This window comes from Macrosteles quadrilineatus, unplaced genomic scaffold (assembly GCF_028750875.1).
Source record: "Macrosteles quadrilineatus isolate MER2022 unplaced genomic scaffold, UCM_ALF_1.0 Scaffold_4__1_contigs__length_99947679, whole genome shotgun sequence".
NCBI lineage: Eukaryota > Metazoa > Arthropoda > Insecta > Hemiptera > Cicadellidae > Macrosteles > Macrosteles quadrilineatus.
The window spans coordinates 10,054,708-10,076,831 of NW_026542597.1; the positions used below are offsets into that span (position 1 = coordinate 10,054,708).

Below are 22,124 nucleotides of genomic sequence, written 5' to 3' on the forward strand. Positions count from 1 at the left end.
TAAATTTATTAAAATAAAACCGAAACAATAAGAATTAAAAATCTATATCTGTACATTTTCAAGGGGAGTAAATTTTGTCATAGTCCAGTAACCAATCTTTCGTAAATACACAAATACCATTAGCTGCTTCTAAACAAAAACAGCTGTTACAACACCACTTGCGACGTTGCCAGTTCGAAGGCCGCGGCCTGGAGTTAAAGGCGGCCGTGACTGAGTGGGTACTCTTGTCTTGAATGTCTTTGTCTTGTCATGCTCATGGCTCATGTCATGTCATGTCAGTAAAGAGTAAAATCGTCAATCCTCAAATGACGTCAAATGACAATGAATGGAATGTCAATGTCAACGAAAAACGATGCAACCAATAACCATGCAACATGAACATGAACATGCAACATATGAACCAATGAATGAATGAACTAACCTTACCCTGGTAGGTAACCTTTACTGTTAAAATGGTGTGGTGTAAATCCGTTGGCAAATAAATTTAAGAATGTTAATGTTATAATATGCTAGACCCTATGGCTAGACCTAATCGAAATCGACTGGGCAGTGGACATGAATAAGTTAGGTACCGGGCTAGCATGTAAAATTATTACATCTTACATCGGCGCTCCTCTTCACAGTCATGGAGTTTTAAATTGTTTTGAGGGGATTGTTTGTATTTATGTGTTTGTGTGCGCATTAACAATGCCGAAAAATACAGGCGAGTAGGTTATTACCGATAGTGTCAACTGATAAAGGACACACTAAGGGACAGGACAGTATCAATATCATGTACCTGGGGACTAAGGGGGGGGGGGGGTAAAGTCAGTAATAAGTAGTGCGCGCACCTTAAAAAATCTATTGCTGCCCATTTGCCGAAAAATACAGCCGAGTAGGTTATTACCGATAGTGTCAACTGATACAGGACACACTAACGGACACGACAGAATCAATATCATGTACCTGGGGACTAAGTTAAGGGGGGGTAAAGTTAGCAATAAGAAGTGTGCGCGCCTTAACAAATTATCTTATTGCTGAATTTACCCCCCCCCCCCTAACTTAATCCCCAGGTACATGATATTGATACTGTCATGTCCGTTAATGTGTCCTCTATCAGGTGACACTATCGGTAATAACCTACTCGTCCGTATTTTTCCACAAATGGCCAGCAATAGATTTTATAAGGCTCGCACACTACTTATTGCTGCATTTACCCCCCCCCCCCTAACTTAGTCCCCAGGTACTTGATATTGATACTGTCATGTCCATTAGTGTGTCCTCTATCAGTTGACACTATCGGTAATAACCTACTCGGCCGTATTTTTCCGCAAAACTGCTAGCAATATATTTTATAAGGCGCGCACACTACTTATTGCTGCATTTACCCCCCTAACTTAGTCCTCAGGTACATGATATTTGATACTGTCGTTTCCGTTAGTGTGTCCTCTTATCAGTTGACACTATCGGTAATAACCTAAGCGGCCGTTTTTTTTCTGCAAAACGGCCAGTAGATTTTATAAGGTGCGCACACTACTTATTGCTAAGTTATTGCCAGGTTCACACCAATGGTTATTCATGATCAGCTTGTTAACTTATTCCAGTTAATTTGAGCACTCACATGACGAGTTTTGGTCAAAAACGTTTTTTGGTAGTTTCCCGATCGTGAGCATTGAATTTAGAGTAGGCTAAGTAAAGTTAGAATAAAAAAATTTCAAAATTCGAATGAAGACCCTAAAATGCATATTACCGGTAACCAATAAGAATTTAAAATAAATGGTTATTACTTAGGCTTTTTGTCATACTGCAGCGATAAAAGCTTGTTTGCTGGAAATCACTGAAAGGGTCCCCATTGCTCGGTGCTTGGTCTGGTCTTATTCACCCTTTTTATCAATGACCTCCCAAGTTGTCTGCCTAGGGTCTAAAGGTAGGGTTTGCTTTGCTTGCTCATAATACAGTACCTAATTATGACCTCAAGGTGTAATTGGTCAGGTCAGCTCAATATTACATTGGTTTAACTGCAACAGTCCTAACTTGTTGGTTAATACAGTAGAGTCCCGCAAACTCCCGCACTCAATAACCCGGTGGATAACTCGCCCATCACCTTGCTCAGAAAATTAGTGATTTTTTTAGTCTGAGTAAACATAGACTTAAGCCAGCTCAATTGAAATCATTAGCAGCTCGTACCAAGGATTTGTTGAACTATGACTTAACACTAATTGATTAATTACTTAATACTAACTTGTAATATAAATATAAATAAAAGAGGCAGTTAATAAGCTTAAAAATTGTATTGTCCTCATTTTTAACCCTAGCTCCCGTTAACCCGGCGTTTCAAAAACTCGGCACTCTTCCAGTCCACAGTACGCCAAGTTTGCAGGAGTCTACTGTAGTACTGTACCAAAATTCAAATTATCGAATTTCATATGAGAAACACAGAAAACAGCACCCCTTGCAATCTCTATAGACAACAATTAATTTAATTCCGTCCTGTTCAGAAGGTATGTTCTGGGCATCCACATTGACAGCCTGTTGAAATTCACACTTAATGTGGGGTTTAGGTATTCTGTTTGTAAAACATTTAGTTCTAAGGTAGCCTATTCTTATTGAGAAATTTTTTGACAAATTTTTGGACTCAAAAGTTCTTGTTTTAACTTAGCTTACTAACTTATATGGATTAGTTTTTCCTTTTTTATCATACGCATTTGCAATTTTTGGATCATGAGTGTCTGCATTCCAAAAGCGTCTTGAATTACAAAAAAAGCCATCTGAACAGTTTTTAAGAAAGCATTATTGTAAATTTTCCTGTAAAACACTTTTTGTTGACAACAAAATTCTTTCTGGTCCATGTATATCTTGAACGCCTATTTGTTAAGAAAAATTTTGAGTTTTTTCAAAATTTATCTCTTTCTTAAATCATCTCCTAGGGGTTGAGGCACCGGGACAATTTAAACATCCTAAAACAAAAACTGCTTTTTTGAAAATATCTTTTCAATGGCATTAAACTGTTTGATGCACTGCCCAGAGCCTGCTTTCCTGAGATGGAAACTAACTTAATAATGACAAATTTAGTAAAGGAGTTAGGACTCTTCTTTTGTCAAGCTGGCTAGTTTCTAAGACTTTATGATGCATGTAGTGACTTATATTATTATAACTTACCTAAGTTTTTAGGGTACTTTCCTGTTAAAGGGAACATTCTTATTATCGATGATTTGTTTTTGATACCTATATCGATATTTTTGTTTTATTTACTTGACGATCCGTATTCCTTCTGTTTTAATATCTTTAAAAGCATTTCAATTACAATTTAAGAACTAACCTTGTTTAGGCAAAAATAATAGCCTATATATTGGATAAGGAAATGAAACTATTCCAAACTAACCTAACATAACTAACCAGACTTGCTGTAGGCTAAGTTACTGTTTCAAAATTTTGTTTGATAACAGAAAATGCGTATGGGAAATAGGCTATCTATTCATAGGTTCAATCTTGTAAAACTGTGTTACTAAAAAAACCCGCAACAAAACAATAATAAATACTCAAATGACTACTGAGCCACTAGTGGGTTGGGTAGTAGGAGGTACTGTATGACTGACGCACTGACTTGACAAAGGCATAGGATGGCGGGAAACGGGGATGTGCGCTGCAATTTTTCAAATTATAGCTTAAATAAAAAAAAGAATAAAAAGCCACATTCTCGGGGGGGAGGGGGGGGGCATGGCCCCTATGGCCCCCTCTCTGGAACCGCCACTGGTATTTGCATAGATGCTTGTGAGAAATATCCTGTTTTTCTTTCATCAAAAACCTGTCATTTTTGGTATTTTGCGATTTTTGAAGACTTATCAACAACTTTTTGACACAATGTCAATGGGCTATGTACTAAATCAAACGAACTAATCGTTTCTTTGTCTCATCGCATTCACTGTATCCTTGTCCTAACTGAGAGAAACCAGTTGCCCAGAACTTTTTCTTCAGAGCTTGGCTTAACCAACTACGATGTTTATTGGAAGAATGGATCCACTACATCACTTTAATATAACCTGTGGATGTGGCGTTTTGGTTGTAGAAAAGACTACGTCCAAACAAACGCTTTTTTCTGTCACAAGCCGTATTTTTTGCTATTGACTGCAGAGCATCAACGTGAATCTGCCTATAACTTCACCAATAGATGTGTGCGTGCGAGCGTATGGAGTGTGTGAGGGAAACTAGCCTTATTGTTATCCGTTCCAGTGCAGGGCCGATTTACCGAATAGGCACGAGGCAATCGACTTTTTTGGGGGAGCGCAAAAATTGGAAAATAAAAAAAATTGTATGGGTTGTATTTGCATGCGATTGCGGTAAACTTCTGACAATCTTCCACAGCTGTGTAGACATCGTAATCGTCTCCCGCTATTGTGGCAAAATGTTACTTATTTTCGGCGGTTGTTTTTGTCACAAATTTTGCCAAGGTGTGTGAGGAGTTTATCTATCATCGTCTACCGCAAATGAGAGAAAATTCTGAACTTTTCTCTCTCACGATCGCGGTAAAATTCTGATCATCCCCCGTGGTCATGAAGACATCATTATATCGTCTTAGTTGTGGGGACGTAGTAATTGTCTCCTGCAATTGCGGCAAAATGGTAATCATCTCCCGCAGTCGTGTGTAGATAACCTATAAAAAACCTGTAAAAAATAACCTGATTGTGAACTAACAAAGGATTTTTATTGCAGGTTGAACTGAAAGCAATCACAACTTTGAGGCTGTCTGGTTGATTGAACTGTAGCCTGGAAAGCAAACGAAACAGGTTTTACAATCATCTGCATATAATTATAAAGGAATGGATTTTTTTAAGACTACACTATTTTTTCTATTGGTGTTTACATTTTCTATTAAAGTCAATAGTTTGATTGATCCCTTGTCTGCTGTTGTTATTGGAGGAATTAGTTTGATCACATATTTATTGAAAACCCCTCTTTATCGGACTGCAGAGAAAGTGTGCGAAAAAATGGGATATTGCGAAGGGTGTGAAGATTATTGGATTCATGAAAATTTGATTGGTAAATTGCTTTTTTTTTTACTAAGCTATTGTTTCTTTAACCCTAGATTGTTGTCTTCGGTCTGTGAGTGCGATGACGTAATATTTTTAAGTTCCTGCTCCCCCCGCTAGGATTCAGGACTTGTGTCTCCTGCTACCTTCCTACCTCGACCTAGTCTACCACCAGACACTGGGGCGAAATTTTGAGGTTACAGATTCGTCTGCAATTGTATAATTCGGTCCCGTACACCGAAGACACCCAACTCGGGATTGGTCCAACGGACCGAAGACACCTAAAATGAATAATATTACTATATATAATGTAATAATACTATGTACCTACAGGGTTTCCATAAAAAAATTGTGCGGTTTAATTAAAAAATAAAAAGATAACGAGAATGATAAAGAGGTACAAAAAAACTATTTATTTTATTGGATTCCTTACATTAAACAGATTTTATACATATCTAATAAAGCTCAACATGGCCACCATTCCTTGCCCTTTAGATGTCCAAACGATAATCTACTTCAGCCCACACATTTTGCAACATTTCTTTTGTCACCTTTGAAACTGCATGAATGATTCTTTCCCTTAGGTGGTCCAAATTGTGAATTTTTTGAGCATATACTATGTTCTTTACCTGACCCCAAAGAAAAAAATCACGTGGAGTCAGGTCCGGGCTCCGGGGGGGCCATCCCCATGCTATAGAACCGCCTCTTCCAATCCACCTGTTTGGGAACTTAACATCTAAAGCATCTCGAACAATTGTTTTATAATGTGCAGGTGCTCAATCCTGCTGAAAATAAAAGCTGTTTGCATTTTCCATGTCATCAAGTTGAGGAAAAGAATAGTTTTCTAACATGTCCAAGTAAACATTTCCATTGATAGTTTTTTCAGCGAAGAAAAATGGCCCAATTACTTCTTCTCTGGACAGGCCGCACCAAACGTTTATTTTTGGCGAGGCTCTTTCCTTTTCAAAAGTTTCATGAGGATGCTGAGCTCCCCAAATTCTTGCGTTTTGCCTATTAACACAACCAATGATGTGAAATGTGGCTTCATCTGAAAAAACTACTTCATTCATTCAAAAATGATTCATTTTCTGCCATTTGGTTCAACATAATTGTAGCGAATCCTGCTCTTTTTATGAAATCTGTTGTTTTTATTTTTTGAAGAAGTTAAATTTTCTAGGCATGAAGATGGAGTCTTTTGTGTAAAACTTTGTGAAGAGTACTTACAGGTATTCCTAATTCACTACGGCGAGGGAGGGATTTCTTTGGACTTCTGACACAAGATATTTTGATGTCTTCAACTGTCTGGTTAGATACTGGTGGTCTACCAGGTCCAAGGCGTATGAAAGAAGGTGTATGCATAGTGACGTCACGTGCGAGCAAAACTTGTTTTATTTTACCAAATCATATGTTTTCTTGTAATTTCCCAAACACTTTCGAATGAGAACCATTACGAATTAGCATTGATAACACTATTTAGCGTTTTATATCCAATATAGCGGTGTATTCAACATTGAATATACTGTAGCCTAGTAGTGTTATACAATATGGCAGTAGTCTAGAACATTTGATAGTTAAGTACCATTAAATCCATTAAATTAAGTACATTTAATCGAAAAACAGTAAAGCAGTAGCAGTAAATACTTGATACGAATACTTTGATACTTGATACCCTTGCTCAAATCCATCTGTGGGTTCAAAAACAATCGTTAGTGAATCGCGTACAGTTACGACGACAGATTTTAAATTAAATTAGTTAGGTCTATAATTTAATTAATTACGGTAATAATAATGTTTTCAATAAATTATTTCCCTGATTTTATGTTTATCTTTTCTTGTCTTTTGCATGCTCCAATCCGTTTGTTTTGCAATCCAGATTCTTTCGGGAATTGATGAAACTTTACTCCAGAGCAACTAGGTACTTTTCTTGTTAGAATTACCACATCCAAAAACAGTGCAAATGGGCATTGCCAACTAATTACAACTTAATGTTGAGGAATCTTCAGTGGACTAGCGTTTCCTGCATAACATAGCTCGGCTGTAGCATCAGCTGTGCATCGCACACTACGTCACATTTTGGCTGATTGGAGGGGTGGGGGATGCGCTTGCACACACCTTCTTTTATACGCCTTGCCGTCCCGGGTCCAGGTCTTACCATGAATAGGCCTACTACGGTAATAGCTTATTCCCTAGGCCTATATGGGAAATTCAATAAAAGGCCACCAACCACCTAAAAACAAAAAAATATATATAGCCCTGTTTGATCGTTGCTTGCGATGTTGGCAACGCCTTAATAATTCATTGCAGTCACGTTTTTCGCGTCTTACACAATCGCGGCAACATCCGCGATAATCTCCTGCGATTATCTCAGCATCCATGACTATAGGCTTATTTGTGATTGCGGCCATATCCCTGATCATATCTTAATCAAGACGAGATTCGTCATGATTTTCCGTATCGCGACAACAGCCTGATTTCTGGCGATTGCGGTGACGTCCTGTATTTGTGATCGTTTGCTGCGGTCACGATTTTCCACTTCGCAAAACGAGAGAGGCTATTCGGTAAGCTTCTAGTAAATTTTTGAAGTTATTAAGAAAATAGTCCGAGGGGTTCCCCTACGGGTTTAGTAGTTTAGTGCTTGGGTTTAGTGTATGTCATTAAAAAGTAATAAAATCGCTACAACTTAAGCTATATATCGTTTTGTGATGTTTTTGTTAAATATATATAAATACAGTCTTGTCAATTTATTTGTAACTATTTTCCACTAAGGCTACTTAAATGAGAGATTTTCAATTATATAAAACATAACGTTTTGTAGGAGCTGCAAAAAAGGTATTATATTAAAAACTATTTGTATATGGTCACCTAAAAATATATTGCCTGTTAGGCAGACACAGTTACAGTATTTACTGCTTTACTGTTTTTCGATTGAAAGGTACTCACTATCAAAATGTTATATACTACCACCATTGAATATACTATATAACACTACTACAGTATATTCAATATTGTATACAACACTATATTGGATATAAAACGCTAAATAGTGTTATATATTCAATGCTAATTTGTAATGATTCTCATTCGAAAGTCTTTGGGAAATTACAAGAAAACATATGATTTGGTAAAATAAAACACGTTTTGCTCGCACGTGACGTCACTATGCACACACCTCCTTTCATACGCCTTGTACTAGGTCTACTATGCTTTTTAACTGACCCAGTGTTTATGAATTGCTTACTCCAACGATTAATGTTGTTTTTATGAGGTGGAGCTTTATTGAATATTCTTCAAAATGCCCGTTGCACTAAAGTCACTGACTTTAAATTACTTAATAACAATACAAACTTAGCTTTTTCCTGATCTGAAAACATGTTGGTCAAAAAAAAAAACTCAACTTATTGAATAAGAAGTGTTTTGAATACCACAATAATCAAAACAGCTGTTTTAACTAATGTGAACAAAACTGTTTGTTAGCCTCCGGATTGCCAAATAATATTAGAAAAGGTTTAAATACCTGCTCTTAAGCAATCCAATTTTGTTGTTAGAACAACTAGTTTCGGTGTCTGTGTGACACCATCATCAGGCTGCACAAGGACAGTTTTCTTTCTTCATACGAAGAGCGTCATATTTACACGAAAATAAATAAACATTTAAACACGACACAAACACAGTGTGTTACAGGATGTTAAAACCGCACCAATATTTTATAGAAACCCTAGTGTAATACATTTATAAAATATAAATTATATAATTATAATCATTTTACATAGTATATATCTTGTATTTCCATAGTTATACACATAAAATATTTATAAAATACGAAAATGGTCTCACAGTCCAAAGACAACAATGGTGTAGGCTAATCAAAATCACCATTACTCTATGGGTAAAATAGGCATTTATTTAAGTCTCAGTCAAACTTTAAAAATAGATGGAATTCTGATGGTTTACGTTTGTTTACTTAAACTAGTTCATAAACTTGCATAATACAGTAGAACCTCGCTACTTCAAATTTCAGAGGAAAGACAATATATTTTACAATTTTATAATTACAAGAGCAATTCTAATCTTAGTGAGGAAGCCATTAATGAACTCATCGCATTAACAAAAATAGTAACCCAACAGAAATACTTAACTTTTAACAATGAATATTATATACAAAACGATGGACTAGCAATGGGATCGCCACTTTCAGGAATCCTAGCTGAAATATATCTGAACAGTTTTGAAAACAATAACATATGGACAGATAAAAACCGCTACAAAGATAAGATTGTATTTTACCACCGTTATGTTGATGGCATCGCAATCCTTTATGATGGCAACGTAAGACAACTAGAGATATTTACTAAGTATATAAATAAAATAAACCCTAGCTTACAGTTAACCATAGAATTGGAAAGCAACGACAGGTTAAACTTTCTTGATATAACATTAATTAAAACAGAAAACTCATTTGAATTTGATACTTATAGAAAACCTACGCTAACCGACACAACCATACATGAAACTTCACACCATCCTACAAAACAAAAAATGGCAGCATATAACAGTTTTGTTCACCGGTTGCTCACCGTCCCATTGAGCCAAGATCATTTTAACAAAGAATTAAACACGATCAAATACATTGCCCAAAGAAATGGGTTTAAAACCGCCATGATTAAACTTATCAAAAAACAATTACAGAAAAAAGCCAATGATAACAGATTAGATAGCCCAATTGACAAAATTTTTGTAACATCAGAGTATGGTACAAGGCTACCGAATATACTGAAAAACGAATTAAAAAAGAAAAACATTGGGATAGCGTTTAGAACTTCCAACAAACTACAACGATTACTAAATCCATCGTCCAGTAATAATCTAGAAATAGGGGAAAAAACTGGAGTTTACAGATTATCTTGTGATGATTGCAATAGTTTTTATATAGGACAAACCGGTCGTGCTTTCAAAACCAGATTCAAAGAACACCTTCCAAAAGCAAAAAATCATTTAAAATCCAATTATGCAGCCCATCTGATTAATGAAAATCATAACTATACAAATTTCGAAACAAACATGACACCCCTACATTTTTGCACAAAAGGAAGCTTCATGAACGCCATAGAAGAATACGAGAAATACAAAGCAACAAAAAGCCATAGTTATGATCTATTAAACGACAAACTAAATTTCCAGTCAAATGCATTGTATGATACTGTAATAGCTAACCAGGAATAGCTGACAGGCAAGGGACAAAGTTCACGACACCAACCTTCACCGCTGCAGTCATGACAAACCTGTCTAAGTGCGCGCACGCGGTTCGTAGGCCTACTATTTTTTGTATATGTATGTTTGTAAAAATTATATTTATTTGACGACCTCTGATGAGTGAAAAGTGTTCTTGAAGACCTGATGATGAAGCTATTATTGCTTCGAAACCCGTAGTCTCGACAGACAGCCTTAGGATTACTCTGGCAGATCCAGGTAATATTATACCTTTTATAATCTAAAAACAGTAATCCTGAGACAAGAAACAACATGAAGTAATACCGTTTATTTATGTGTGTTATAATGTTTTTTCCAGGATTAGAATTTGATCTGAAAAGTCAAGTTTTTGGACAAGAATTAGCAATTAATATTATTTTGAGCATCCTAAAAAATCATCTCAGTAAGGAGGAACCTGACAGAGCTTTAGTGCTTAGTTTTCATGGAAGCCCTGGAACCGGGAAAACCTTTGTTACTCAAAAGATATTAAAAAACATGTTTATAAAAGGGGAAAGCTCAAAATATGTCAAATTTTACAAAGGTAGTATTGATTTCCGATCAAAGGATAAAGTAGACCAGTACCAGGTAAGACACTAGTTACTGGTATCATAGATAAAACATACTCCCCCAAGTAGATTTCTCATCCTTGTGCAACAGCTGAAGACAATTTTATTGTTAGTTCTGTACGGTTTACGTAGAGGTCGTGTTTTGTTTACAATTTGTTTCAAGTTATTACAGTCATTTAAAACCTCGTTTAACCAAATAATACGATCTAATCATAAACAATAACTTGTCTCCTAGTTATATAACCAAACAGTAAAGCACAAATCAAGAAATTAGCCCTAAAATAATAGAAACAAAATTTTGTCGACACTAGCGCCCAGTGTCACCGTACCTAAACTAGACACGAAAAACGTGCTTCAAAATTTACAATGGGATGACAAGTCTACTTGTGTTGGTTAGTCTATGCTGGTATTCACAATTCTTTCAATCTAGGTATTAGGTAATTATTATTTATCAAATATTAACTACTTATGATGGCATAGTAGTGTTCATTTGTTGATTATTTACCATGTTATACAGGTTAGAACCTGTTTAGTTCACCCTCAGCAGCAGTATAAATAATTTAAATACCCCTGCTGCAGCAAACCTGCAGACTTCGCAAATTCCCATTTGTCTGATTGGGTTTTTCCTAAAATATTTCTTTAAGCATATCAGATTTATTTTCTATTTAAATGATTAAGTTTGCTGATACAGTAAGGGATATCCCCGCCACAGCAAACCTGCAGACTAAACGAATTTCTATTTACCTGGCTGGATTTATACTAAAATATTCCCTAAAAATTTTCAGATTTATTTCCTATTTAAATAACGCTAGCTGTTACCCTTGGGCTTCACCCCGTTTGACTTCATAAGTAGCCTATAAAACTACTAGCAGTTACCCGGCGTGCGTTGCTACGCTAACAACTATTATTTGAAATGGTAATTAAAACACAAAACACCAAAAACAAAAATAGAATATTTATTTTGCTTAATTGCCAGTGGATAAACAATGTTTTTTGTTTTCTTCATTAGGTGTATAAATATATAAGTTTTTAAGCGTACCTACCACGACGTGAGCACACAACATACAGCTGTCCATGTGAAAAGCATGCATTTTCTAAATTTAAACCGGCGATAGTCAGGAATTGCCCTTGTGTCTTATAATGGTGATTGCGAAGGCAAGACACAAAGGAAATTGTAGTCGCTTGGATTTAAAGGGTAATTCTGAATTTGGATTAAATCATCGGTATTCTTGGGATTAAAACTATTTCTTCTTTAAGCTTACCTTTTTTTGTTTGAGTTAAGCCTCCAAATCACTGATCAATACGTGTACTGGTGAAATTACCTGCTGTCAAGTGATCCTTTTGACCTTGAAAGGCGACCGGTTTCGATCCTCACGGGATCATCTTCAGGCGAACGTCGTCATCGTCTTTTCGTTCTTGCGAACACGTCGTTTTTTAAAAAACATTGAGTTAACAGTTTTTAACATTTAAAACACAAAACACGAAAAATGGCCAATAACTATTATGGTACCGATCGGTGGAGCGGCGGGCGACACGGAAGTTGAGTCTAGACTCCACCGATCGGTACCATATCCTAAGAACTTGTCCATGTTTGTTGGACCGTTAACATACATCATCAACCGTTCTTTCCAAGAAGGAATCTTCCCAAGTGGGCTTAAAATTGCAAAGCTATACCCAAAATTCAAGAAAGGAAACTATCTGGACTCTACTACCGCCCAATTTCATTAATTTCCACATCCTCCAAAGTATTCGAAAAATAGTACTAAACAGACTTCTTTAACACCTATCATCCAATGAACTGCTCACACCACATCAACATGGATTTGTACTGGGAAAATCAACCACATCTTCCACAATAGTGCTAACTGAATATGTAATAGATAATCTAGTAGAAGGAAACATACCAACTGCAATTTTACTTGATTTCAGCAAAGCATTTGACTGCTTAGATCATACACAACTGTGTAACAAGTTGAGAAAAATTGGAATTGGTGGGAAAACTGCAGAATGGTTCAAGAGCTATTTAACTAGAAGAAGTCAGATGGTTGAACTCAAATACACTGAAAAGGGATCTACACAAACAGTAAGAACAAAGTTATTACCTGTAGTAAGGGGTGATCCACAGGGTTCTGTGCTAGGCCCCATCCTTTTCATCTTGTTTACAAATGATCTCCCTCACTATTTGGAAGACCACAGCAAGACTTATGTATGCAGATGATACCGTACTCCTCCTTGGGGGAAAAAACCCTGAAGCCCTTGAAATCAGCTTGTTTGTTTCCATAAACATGGCAATACAATATTGCCAAAACAACAGCTTAGTAGTAAATGAAGAGAAAACACAACAACTGGTCTTTGGCAGGAGAAATGGTGGGGTATGCAGGATCCCAGACATCGAAGGCCCAGAAGAAGCAAAGTATTTAGGTTTAATAATAGACCAGAAACTGACATGGACCCCCCATATTGACAGCCTGTGTAGTAAGCTGAGTAGCAGTGTCTACGTGATAAGAAGGATACAAACCATAAGTGACACCAACATAGCCAAGATTGCCTACCACTCACTGTTTGAATCACATCTTCGATATGGCCTTGAAGTATGGGGAAACTCATTTGCAACCAACTTCCAACGTGTGCGTATCCACCAGAAAAAAACAGTAAGAATATTAGCAGACATGGACAAGAGAGAAAGTCACAGACCGAAATTCCGTGAGCTAAAAATCCTAACGATTACAAGCCTGTACATCCTAGCTGTGGCTACTCACGCAAGCAGGCTACAGCTCCAACAAGGTACGGATAGGCACAGCCATAACACCCGACAGGCTATGAATTACACACTTCCAGTCCATCATCTAACTCTTTTTAAAGAAAAGCCTTCCTACATGGGAGTGAAGTTCCTGAACCTGCTACCAGAGACAATAAAAGGCCCCAGCATAAGCAGCACCAGACAACGCTTATCGTCTTGGCTTGTGGAGAGACCATTCTACACAGTTGAGGAGTTCATGAACTGGAGAACTTCACCGATGTTCCAGTGAGGACTAAACAATCCTCTGACTATGACTATGACTATAGTAATAACCATCACTACCGACACCACCTCAAAGCCCAACAACTTTATGCTATTTTAGAATTAAATCTCTGTAATGTTTGACGCCTATTCTGTACTCTATGTTCAAGAATAAAGTATTCTGATTCTGATTCTGAAGGGCTTTACCTCTTGTCTTGTTGTCCCTACATCCCCATACAGTCTTGTTAGAGTTGGTGATACAGCCCAGCACAAGGTTATTGCCAGTTCTGGCCGAGTGATCGACCAGCTTCGTGACCTCCTCTTAGGGTGACTGCATGGGCCCATCCTGCGGTTTGTACACCGACGCGAGTAGAAGACACCGTCCGGACTCCTTGCATCTTGTCGCAACCATTGTGATTGGACCTGGGCCTAGATTGTCTGGTGGGATTCACGCCTAGGTGTTGACCCACTTTGGGTAGTTTCCGTCGTTTTATCAGCAGACATCATTTCCCTCTGAAACACACCAGTTAGCAGTTTGAAGGCCGTACTGTGTTCCGTACACTCCGCCTATCAATACCATTTCCAGCACGGCTGCACACATACCAGAACTGGAGGTCAGTGCAGCAGCCTTACCGTGATCCATTTACTCCGCCTGCTGCTCATTGACACTGGGCCCGAACCGGTGTCCATCACCCCGGCCCCAGGTTATACTAGTGTCGCTGCTCCCTGACTCTAGGGCTGAAATTCGTACTGCCATAGATCCGCTGCCTTTAGTAATAACAGTGGCACTTCTTGTAGGCTGTGACTTAAGGACACAGTACAGATTAACTGACTCACACGGTCTTGAGGGAAGGGTATCCGTAAGGGCCCACATCCCCCCTGAGAGGCTTAGGCTTACCCAGACAGCACACTTTCTCCTCAGGACATCCCACGGATATTGCGACAGGATATGCAAGATATCCCATAGTGGTCCTATGGACAACTTGGGATATCACAGGATATCCACAGGAATGCCTAATGTCCCCGCCCGGGGATGTCCTACGGATAAGCTCACACGCATATCCGTGGGACATCCGAGGTCATCCCAGGGTAGTCCTCAGGACATTCTCAGGACATATGGGACTACTATGGGATGTCCCTGGGATAAAGTGTGGTCTGGGCCTGAACATAAAAAACACAAAATAATATAGATTTAGTATGAAAAGCTTAATTATAAGTTTAGTAAATTGATTAAATAGTTAATAAACACAAATTTTGAAGAAAAAAACGAGAAAAAAGTTTTTGGCCCAGACGGGTTTTGAACCTGGTACCTTCGCCTTGTGAGCCTCTTACCTTACCTCCTGAGCTATCTGCGCTTGTTGATTATGGGTGTTTTCAAGTGGTTAAAGAGTAGCCGACAGTTGTAATGGTCGCAATACTTAAAATATTTTTGATACTACAGTATAGGCTATATATGATTCTGTTAATCTGTTTAGGCCTCAAGTAGTTGAATTGTTTTTCTGGTAGTTGGAGAGGATACTGGTATTTGAATATAGATTATTTAATCACCATTAGATTAGCACTGTAATAATTGATTGTTATATGATTAAAATTAGTTTTTGTTGTTTTATTAATTTAAAGTTAGAATTAAATTCACATTCCACACAACTATGATAGAACTCTAGTTTTCCTGAACTCAGTGGTAGTAATATGTCAGTAAAGTAAAGTCAACCCTTGCTAGCCATAGTATTAACAAGACATATTTTCAATCTGGGAAACCTTAAACTTTTAAAATAAATTATAAAACCTCAACATCTTAGTGCGTGGGAATCTTATTTTTAGAAAAAAAAAACAGACCAAAATTATTTGTTAAATAATGAAGACGGCCCAATTATAAATTCGGAATTACTGAAAATAATTACATCAAGAACAACACTGTAACATATCAAAAATTAAAAGATTAATTTTTCTAATATTATTTTTTATTTTTCCAATATCCTTTAAATCATCTGTTTTAACTTTGTTTAAAATTAATTTATTAAGTAAATATTTACTTTTTGTACTAGTGTAAACACAGCCTGAAGATGGAAACCAAGTTTCTGAAAGCACTAGTGAAAAAAACAAATTATTATATATTGGCCTTGTTGAACATTTAAATTTAGATATACTGTACATTTCATCAGTGGTAGTATTTTTTTCTTCAGTTTGTTACCGGGACATTACAGGATATCCAGTGGATTTTGCACATGTCCCGGGATGTCATGGGACATTCTGGGATATCATATGGCATTCGTACATATCCCGGGACTTTACAGGATATCCTGAGGTTAACTTACAAATCCCGGGACATTACGGTATATTGTAGGATATCCTGTGGATTTCGTACTCGTCCCGGGATTTTGCGGGATATCCTGAGGATAGCGCACATATCCCGAGACATTCTCAGGACATATGGGACTAATATGGGATGTCCCTGGGATAAAGTGTGCTGTCTGGGTACCTCTTGCCACCATCTCGGTGTGCTTCTTATTGACTTTCTTGAACGTGGTAAAACAATAAATTCTGAGCGGTACTGTGAAACTTTGCGCAACCTTAGGAGAGTAGTTCAACACAACGCTGAGGGAAATTGACGTTGATAATTTTGTTTGTGCATGACAATGTCCAACCTCACACAAAAAACCGCACTAAAGAACAACTTGACTCATTCAAATGGGAGGTTTTTCCTCATCCACCCTATAGTCCTGACCTTTTTCCAAGCGATTGTCACTTGTTGCCAAGAATGAAGACCTGGCTAGCAACACAGTTCTTTGACAACAACGCGGAGCTTAAGGTGCACGTCGCTGAGATCGCATCTGGCAAACTTCTATGGTTGAGATCGCATGTGGCAAACTTCTATGGTTAAGATCGCATGTGGCAAACTTCTATGGTTGAGATCGCATGTGGCAAACTTCTATGGTTAAGGAAATTCAAAGCTTGTGCACCGGTACGATAAGTGTCTCAATTTGTTTGGCGACTATGTAGAAAACTAGTATTTTAGTTGCTCTTTCAGATGGATATTATAAAATGTTTATTGTTCTAAACTTTCATTTTATTTCAAAACGTTCCTTACTTTCTCTCGTATTCAGGGGTGCCCAGAGGGGGGGTACTGCGCCACAGGAATTTTTGGGGGGGGGACTTATTTTGAGATTTTTGGGGGGGATATTTTTTTGCTAGCTGTCATAATGAATGTATAATTTTGTATAAGCAGCCCGAAAAAGTGTTTCTAAGTAGCTCACATCACCACCAACAACATTTTGCCGTTCGTAATTAAGATAGCTTCTAAGAATGGTAAAAACGGACCTTTCCAGACAATCCTTAAATACACCAGTGTCGAATGTTACTTGCTACATATGTTTTGGTGGTTCTTTAACTCCACCATCGTCAGGATTTAAAAAAGATCCACTTCTGGAGGTGTCGTCAGAATACGACAAACATTTAATACAAAACACGAAACGATTACAGATAGGCCTGTCAATTCGTCCATTGCCGTCGGCAGGACTGGAAGTAAGTAAAGTAAACTGAATCAGGTTCAGGTTATGACGGACCGACGTTGTCTCTGGATTGTCGTCTGCGTTTTCAACAGCTGATATTGGACTATTGTAGTGACTGAGAAGAGTATTGAAAATATAATGGGATTCATAATTATATGTGATGTCAATAGTTTTATGTATATTTCAAACTCCTCAAAGTATTTAATAAATTTCCTTTTCTGCAGTAATGTAGAATGTCGAGACCATCCAGCATATAAATTGGTTATTATTGTCAATAATTTTGAATGGAAAAATCAATTATGAATCCCATTATATTTTCAACGCTCTCCTCCGTCACTAGAATTAGTCCAATTTCAGCTTTTGATAACACAAACACCAATCCAGAGACCACGTCTTCCCGTCATTACCTGATTCAGTTTACTTCCAGTCCTGCCCGCGGCAATATATACACGCGTGAATTGATAGGCCTATCTGTTATCGTTTCGTGTTTTGTGTACAAACGGATTGTCTGACAAGATGCGTTTCCACCATTATTAGTCATAAAAGGCAATCCTGGGGCTATCAAAATGAATTATAAGATTACTTCGTCACAAAAACCTTTTGTACTGGTGGCAATTATTAAGAGATACTGTGGGTATTTTGCCCGGCGATTTTTGTAGAAGGCAGCCTGGGAGTGGCGAGCAACAAGTCTGTCTTATTTCGTGACTCTGCCTATAATTTTGAAACAATATACTTTTTGCCAAAGTATTATTAATGCACTTAAAGCTGTTTGAATTCTTAAGCCCTGTAAAAATTAACTCCACCTAATATATTGTACAGTTACAGTACTGTGTTGGAGTAGAGTAATTCACCGAGTAGGCCTATATTGTTGTACGTTTTGAAGACGTTGTCTATTGCAATTGCAATACTGAGCACACATATTGGCTGACAATACAGATTCTGAATTGTAAATTGAAAAACTTCTAATTCGTCCATTAGTTAGATTTATATTGATGTATTGTTAAATGACGTTTCATATTAAACATTTAATTTTGATTATCAGCAAGTTTGTTTTTCGTACCTCAAGTTTACTAAATACTTTAAATGCTTGTTTTATGATTTAAAGGGAAAATTGTCAGATAAATTGGTGAGGGAAGGGTAGGTTTAAATAGACGGCAGCATAAATTGGGGGGGGGGACTACTCCTTTTGCTTGGGGGGGATTGCGCCTCTGGGTTTGGGGGGGATGGGCACCTCTGCTCGTATTTTGGCTTTTCAGTCAGCCATCATACTATTAAAGTTAGAATATGATTACAGAGTCACTGCTTCAATAAAACTAAAACTATAAAATACCGTACTTAATACGAAAAGCATATACATTGCATACAATAAACAAACTCATTATATTTCAGAAAGATTTGGTTCAAACAATACAAGAGAAAGTCCGTCAATGCCATAGATCTATGTTTGTAATTGATGAAGTCGAAAAGATACCTGATGGGATATTGGACGTTATCAGTGCTGCTGTACAAATTGGGAAAACTAGCGAATATGATTTTAGGCAAGTATTCTTCTGCATATTTATTTTTCGCCTCACTACTCTCAAGTAAAGTCAAATCAATGATTTTTTGCATAACGTTAACAATTGAACCAGTAAAGACTGCATTTGTTTATGGATTCGATTTCCTTAAATTTGTACTTAAAGTACAAAGTACAAGTATTGAAGTACAAATTTAAAGAAACCGAATCCATAGTAAAAAAAAATACCCTTGTCGCAGAAAAACTGCAGACTAAGCTAATTTTAATTTGCCTAATTTGATTTTCACTTAAATCTAGGGATTTAAGTTTTAATCATATTTGGATTTGGTTTCCATAAATTTGCTTGTTAAGTTGATTTATTAGGTACTGGAATTGCACCTGGAAACTTAAGTTGAAACCTTTCTTCGCATAAAACCAATGATTTACTTTCAGCATATTATTCTAGCTCTTCGAGATTGGTGAAACGTGTCTTATTTCAAATAAATTCCCAACAACACCAAAATCGTAGATAACTATGTAACAAAACAACACATATCAACTGATCAGCAATGAAGTTAAGAAAATAGAGATACCAATATAAAAGGTTGTTTTGTCATTAAAATGTGTCTCACAGTACTTGTCAAAGTGATTATTTAATTTAGGGTATATAGCTTTTTTTTAATGAATTTTAATTTTGAAAAAGTCTAGTGACCGACGCTTAAACATTTAGTTTCTTTCAGTGCAAGAGAATTTAGTTCAACCAACAGTTTTCATTCTGCAAACTGTCACTGAAAAGATGTTTGATGTTGTTCACAAAATATTGATCGTAGGTACAGTTGTCATACTTAGTGTAGTTTTTTTTCCAACCGAGAAGGATTTGCGTTTTCAGGAAATGTGTGCTGTGTAGGAAATATTTTTTGCTGTGCACAAGAAATTCCTTACGGAATTAGAATAATAGATTCCGATGCATAATATCATCCATTATCACATATCTCTATTGGTTTTATTTATCATAACAAATTATCATCTGAATTATACAATATTTCTTTCCAGGAAAGTCATATTCATCCTGCTCAGTAACGCAGGTGGTACGGAACTCAACAAAGAAGCCTTATCATCTTACAAACAAGGCATTCGAAGAGAAGATATGAATCTCAGAAGACTGACCAATTTGATAGCAACTGCAGCAGTAAACGAAGGTAACATTTTACTTTTAATGTCTAAAAGAGCTCATGGAATGTGTATGTAAAGTGTAATTTTTTTATGTCCAACCTTCACATCCTAGGACACTAGCACAGAAAACGTAGTATAGTAGTGTTTTCTGTGACGCTAGTTCTAGCCCCAAACAGTTTTACATGTGGTGACTTCAGGCACAGAAAACGTACTACTATAACCCAGAATGCCAACCGCATGGTAAAAAGCATTAAGCGGTTTGAGAGAGCTTTGCCTGTCAATCCGTAGGCAGCGCCACCAGCGTTGCTATGCTATTGCATGGCAACGCTGGTGGCGCTGCCTACGGATTGACAGGCAAAGCTCTCTCAAACCGCTTAATGCTTTTTACCATGCGGTTGGCATTCTGGGTATAGTAGTACGTTTTCTGTGCTTCAGGCTAGCCCTAGAGGTTTGTGGCATTATCACTTGGTAAAATCCATTGGCGATTGGCGGGATTTGACCCGGGACCTCAAACACTAAAGTACCCCGCACTCTACCACTAGACCAGTTCGCTCCCCTATGTAACGGTACGTCCAGAGTGCACGCCGATTCAGATTTTCGGCAGCAGGAATTCAAATGGAAAGTGGCCGTAGTGGCTGCCGGTTTCTGAGCCTGTGCGCAGGCAACTGCTTACCGGGATAATTTTTTTTCATTCTGGTTTCAGATTTTGCTCATATATATACTAATTAATTAAATAAAGTTTGTTTTTAAAACTTAAAAAAAAAATAGTAAAAAAAAGTAAAATATTTAATTTTTTCATCCTTACTTTGATTACCCCTAAACGCTCTTAAGGAAAATTGTTTTGTATTTATGTATTGTAATGTATTATAATATATTAAATGTATTGTATATATTTATGTATTTAATTTATTCGTATTGTAATGTATTTTTAGACTAAATTTTAATTGTTAAGATATTTATAATAAATACCCCCGCTGCAGCAACAAACCTGCAGATTAAGCGAATTTCCATTTGCCTGATAGGATTGTCAAGTCAATCTATTTAAATAACATTTATGTTAAAAAAACACCTAGGCTTGCTGCTACAGGGAGAGTAATAAAGTGTTTTTTTTTATCAAATATTAATAGCTTAGTACTGTATAAAATACAAAAATGTGCCAAGTTTGATCAAAATATATCCATAAGAATAAAATGGGAATTTAAAATTATTGTTGAGTAAACAATAACCGTACAAAAACACATTCATATACTTAATTATTTGTTGTTTTAAGCTCTTTAAAATGGACGATAGAGTAATTGAGAAATTTTGTGTTTTGGGGGACAAAAATTAGAAAAACCAATTTTTAACCAATAAATCCCCTGTAAAACCCCATTCCCTGGTTCACGAACTCATTCAAGTTTACCCCGCCACTTACCTTCAAACCAAATTTCATGAAAATCGGAAAATTATTATTCAAGTTATAGCGTTCACGGACACATATATAACAATTTGAAAGGAATGTGTTTTTGGCTTTCGGGAACATCAAAATGAAAAAGTTAATCGGTCTCGGGCCTAGGTCTTACCATGAGACCTACGGTAATAGCTACTTCCTTATAGGGTAATTTGCTAAAACACTAAAGGGGGTGTATTTAAAAAAATTTCCCATGTAGGGAATAAGATATTACTATAGTTCTTATGGTAAGACCTAGACCCGGGACCAATTTTCTTTTTTCGTTTTGATATCCCCAGAGGCCAAACCACAATATGTTCAAATTCATTCATACATACAGTCCAACCTCGTTATATAAGGATTTGGTTATTTATCTTAATGTTAGGTTTGCAGGGATTTCGCTAAGTCGAGGTTTAGAAACAGCATCAGAAACAACATAGGTCGAGATTTAACTTCATTAAAACACAATTAAGTAGCATAGGCTACAATACTTTAACAGAACAGGATTGACATTGTAAAGAAGAACCCTGATTTTCCAGGGTAATAAGGGGGAGGTAGTCCACAAATGGTAAAACCACAGTTAATACATGGTACAGAAAAAATAAGACAAACCCATTAAAACACTAATAATACTGTGAAAGCAAAAATGTCCATTAATGTCACAATTTATTTATTTTATCAACAAAATACAATATTAC

At 36.8% G+C, this 22,124-nt stretch overlaps 1 protein-coding gene across 7 annotated transcripts in view; it reads left to right on the forward strand.

Annotated features, from left to right (window-relative positions):
* Positions 1-323: 323 nt before the first annotated feature.
* The window catches only part of LOC128992566 (torsin-1B-like), a 28,077-nt gene continuing 6,276 nt past the window's right edge, over positions 324-22,124 (forward strand). Inside the window, exons 1-5 of one of the 7 annotated variants that reach the window (XM_054416204.1) lie at positions 324-430; positions 4,690-5,016; positions 10,573-10,838; positions 18,719-18,867; positions 19,878-20,023. In XM_054416204.1, coding sequence (XP_054272179.1) covers positions 4,797-5,016; positions 10,573-10,838; positions 18,719-18,867; positions 19,878-20,023 — 781 coding nt within the window. In that variant the 5' untranslated portion in view covers positions 324-430; positions 4,690-4,796. Of the gene's footprint in view, positions 431-550; positions 569-1,659; positions 1,907-4,689; positions 5,017-10,572; positions 10,839-18,718; positions 18,868-19,877; positions 20,024-22,124 lie in introns of those variants that run through there. The other 6 variants (XM_054416208.1, XM_054416207.1, XM_054416206.1 and 3 more) reach the window with 6 other exon arrangements.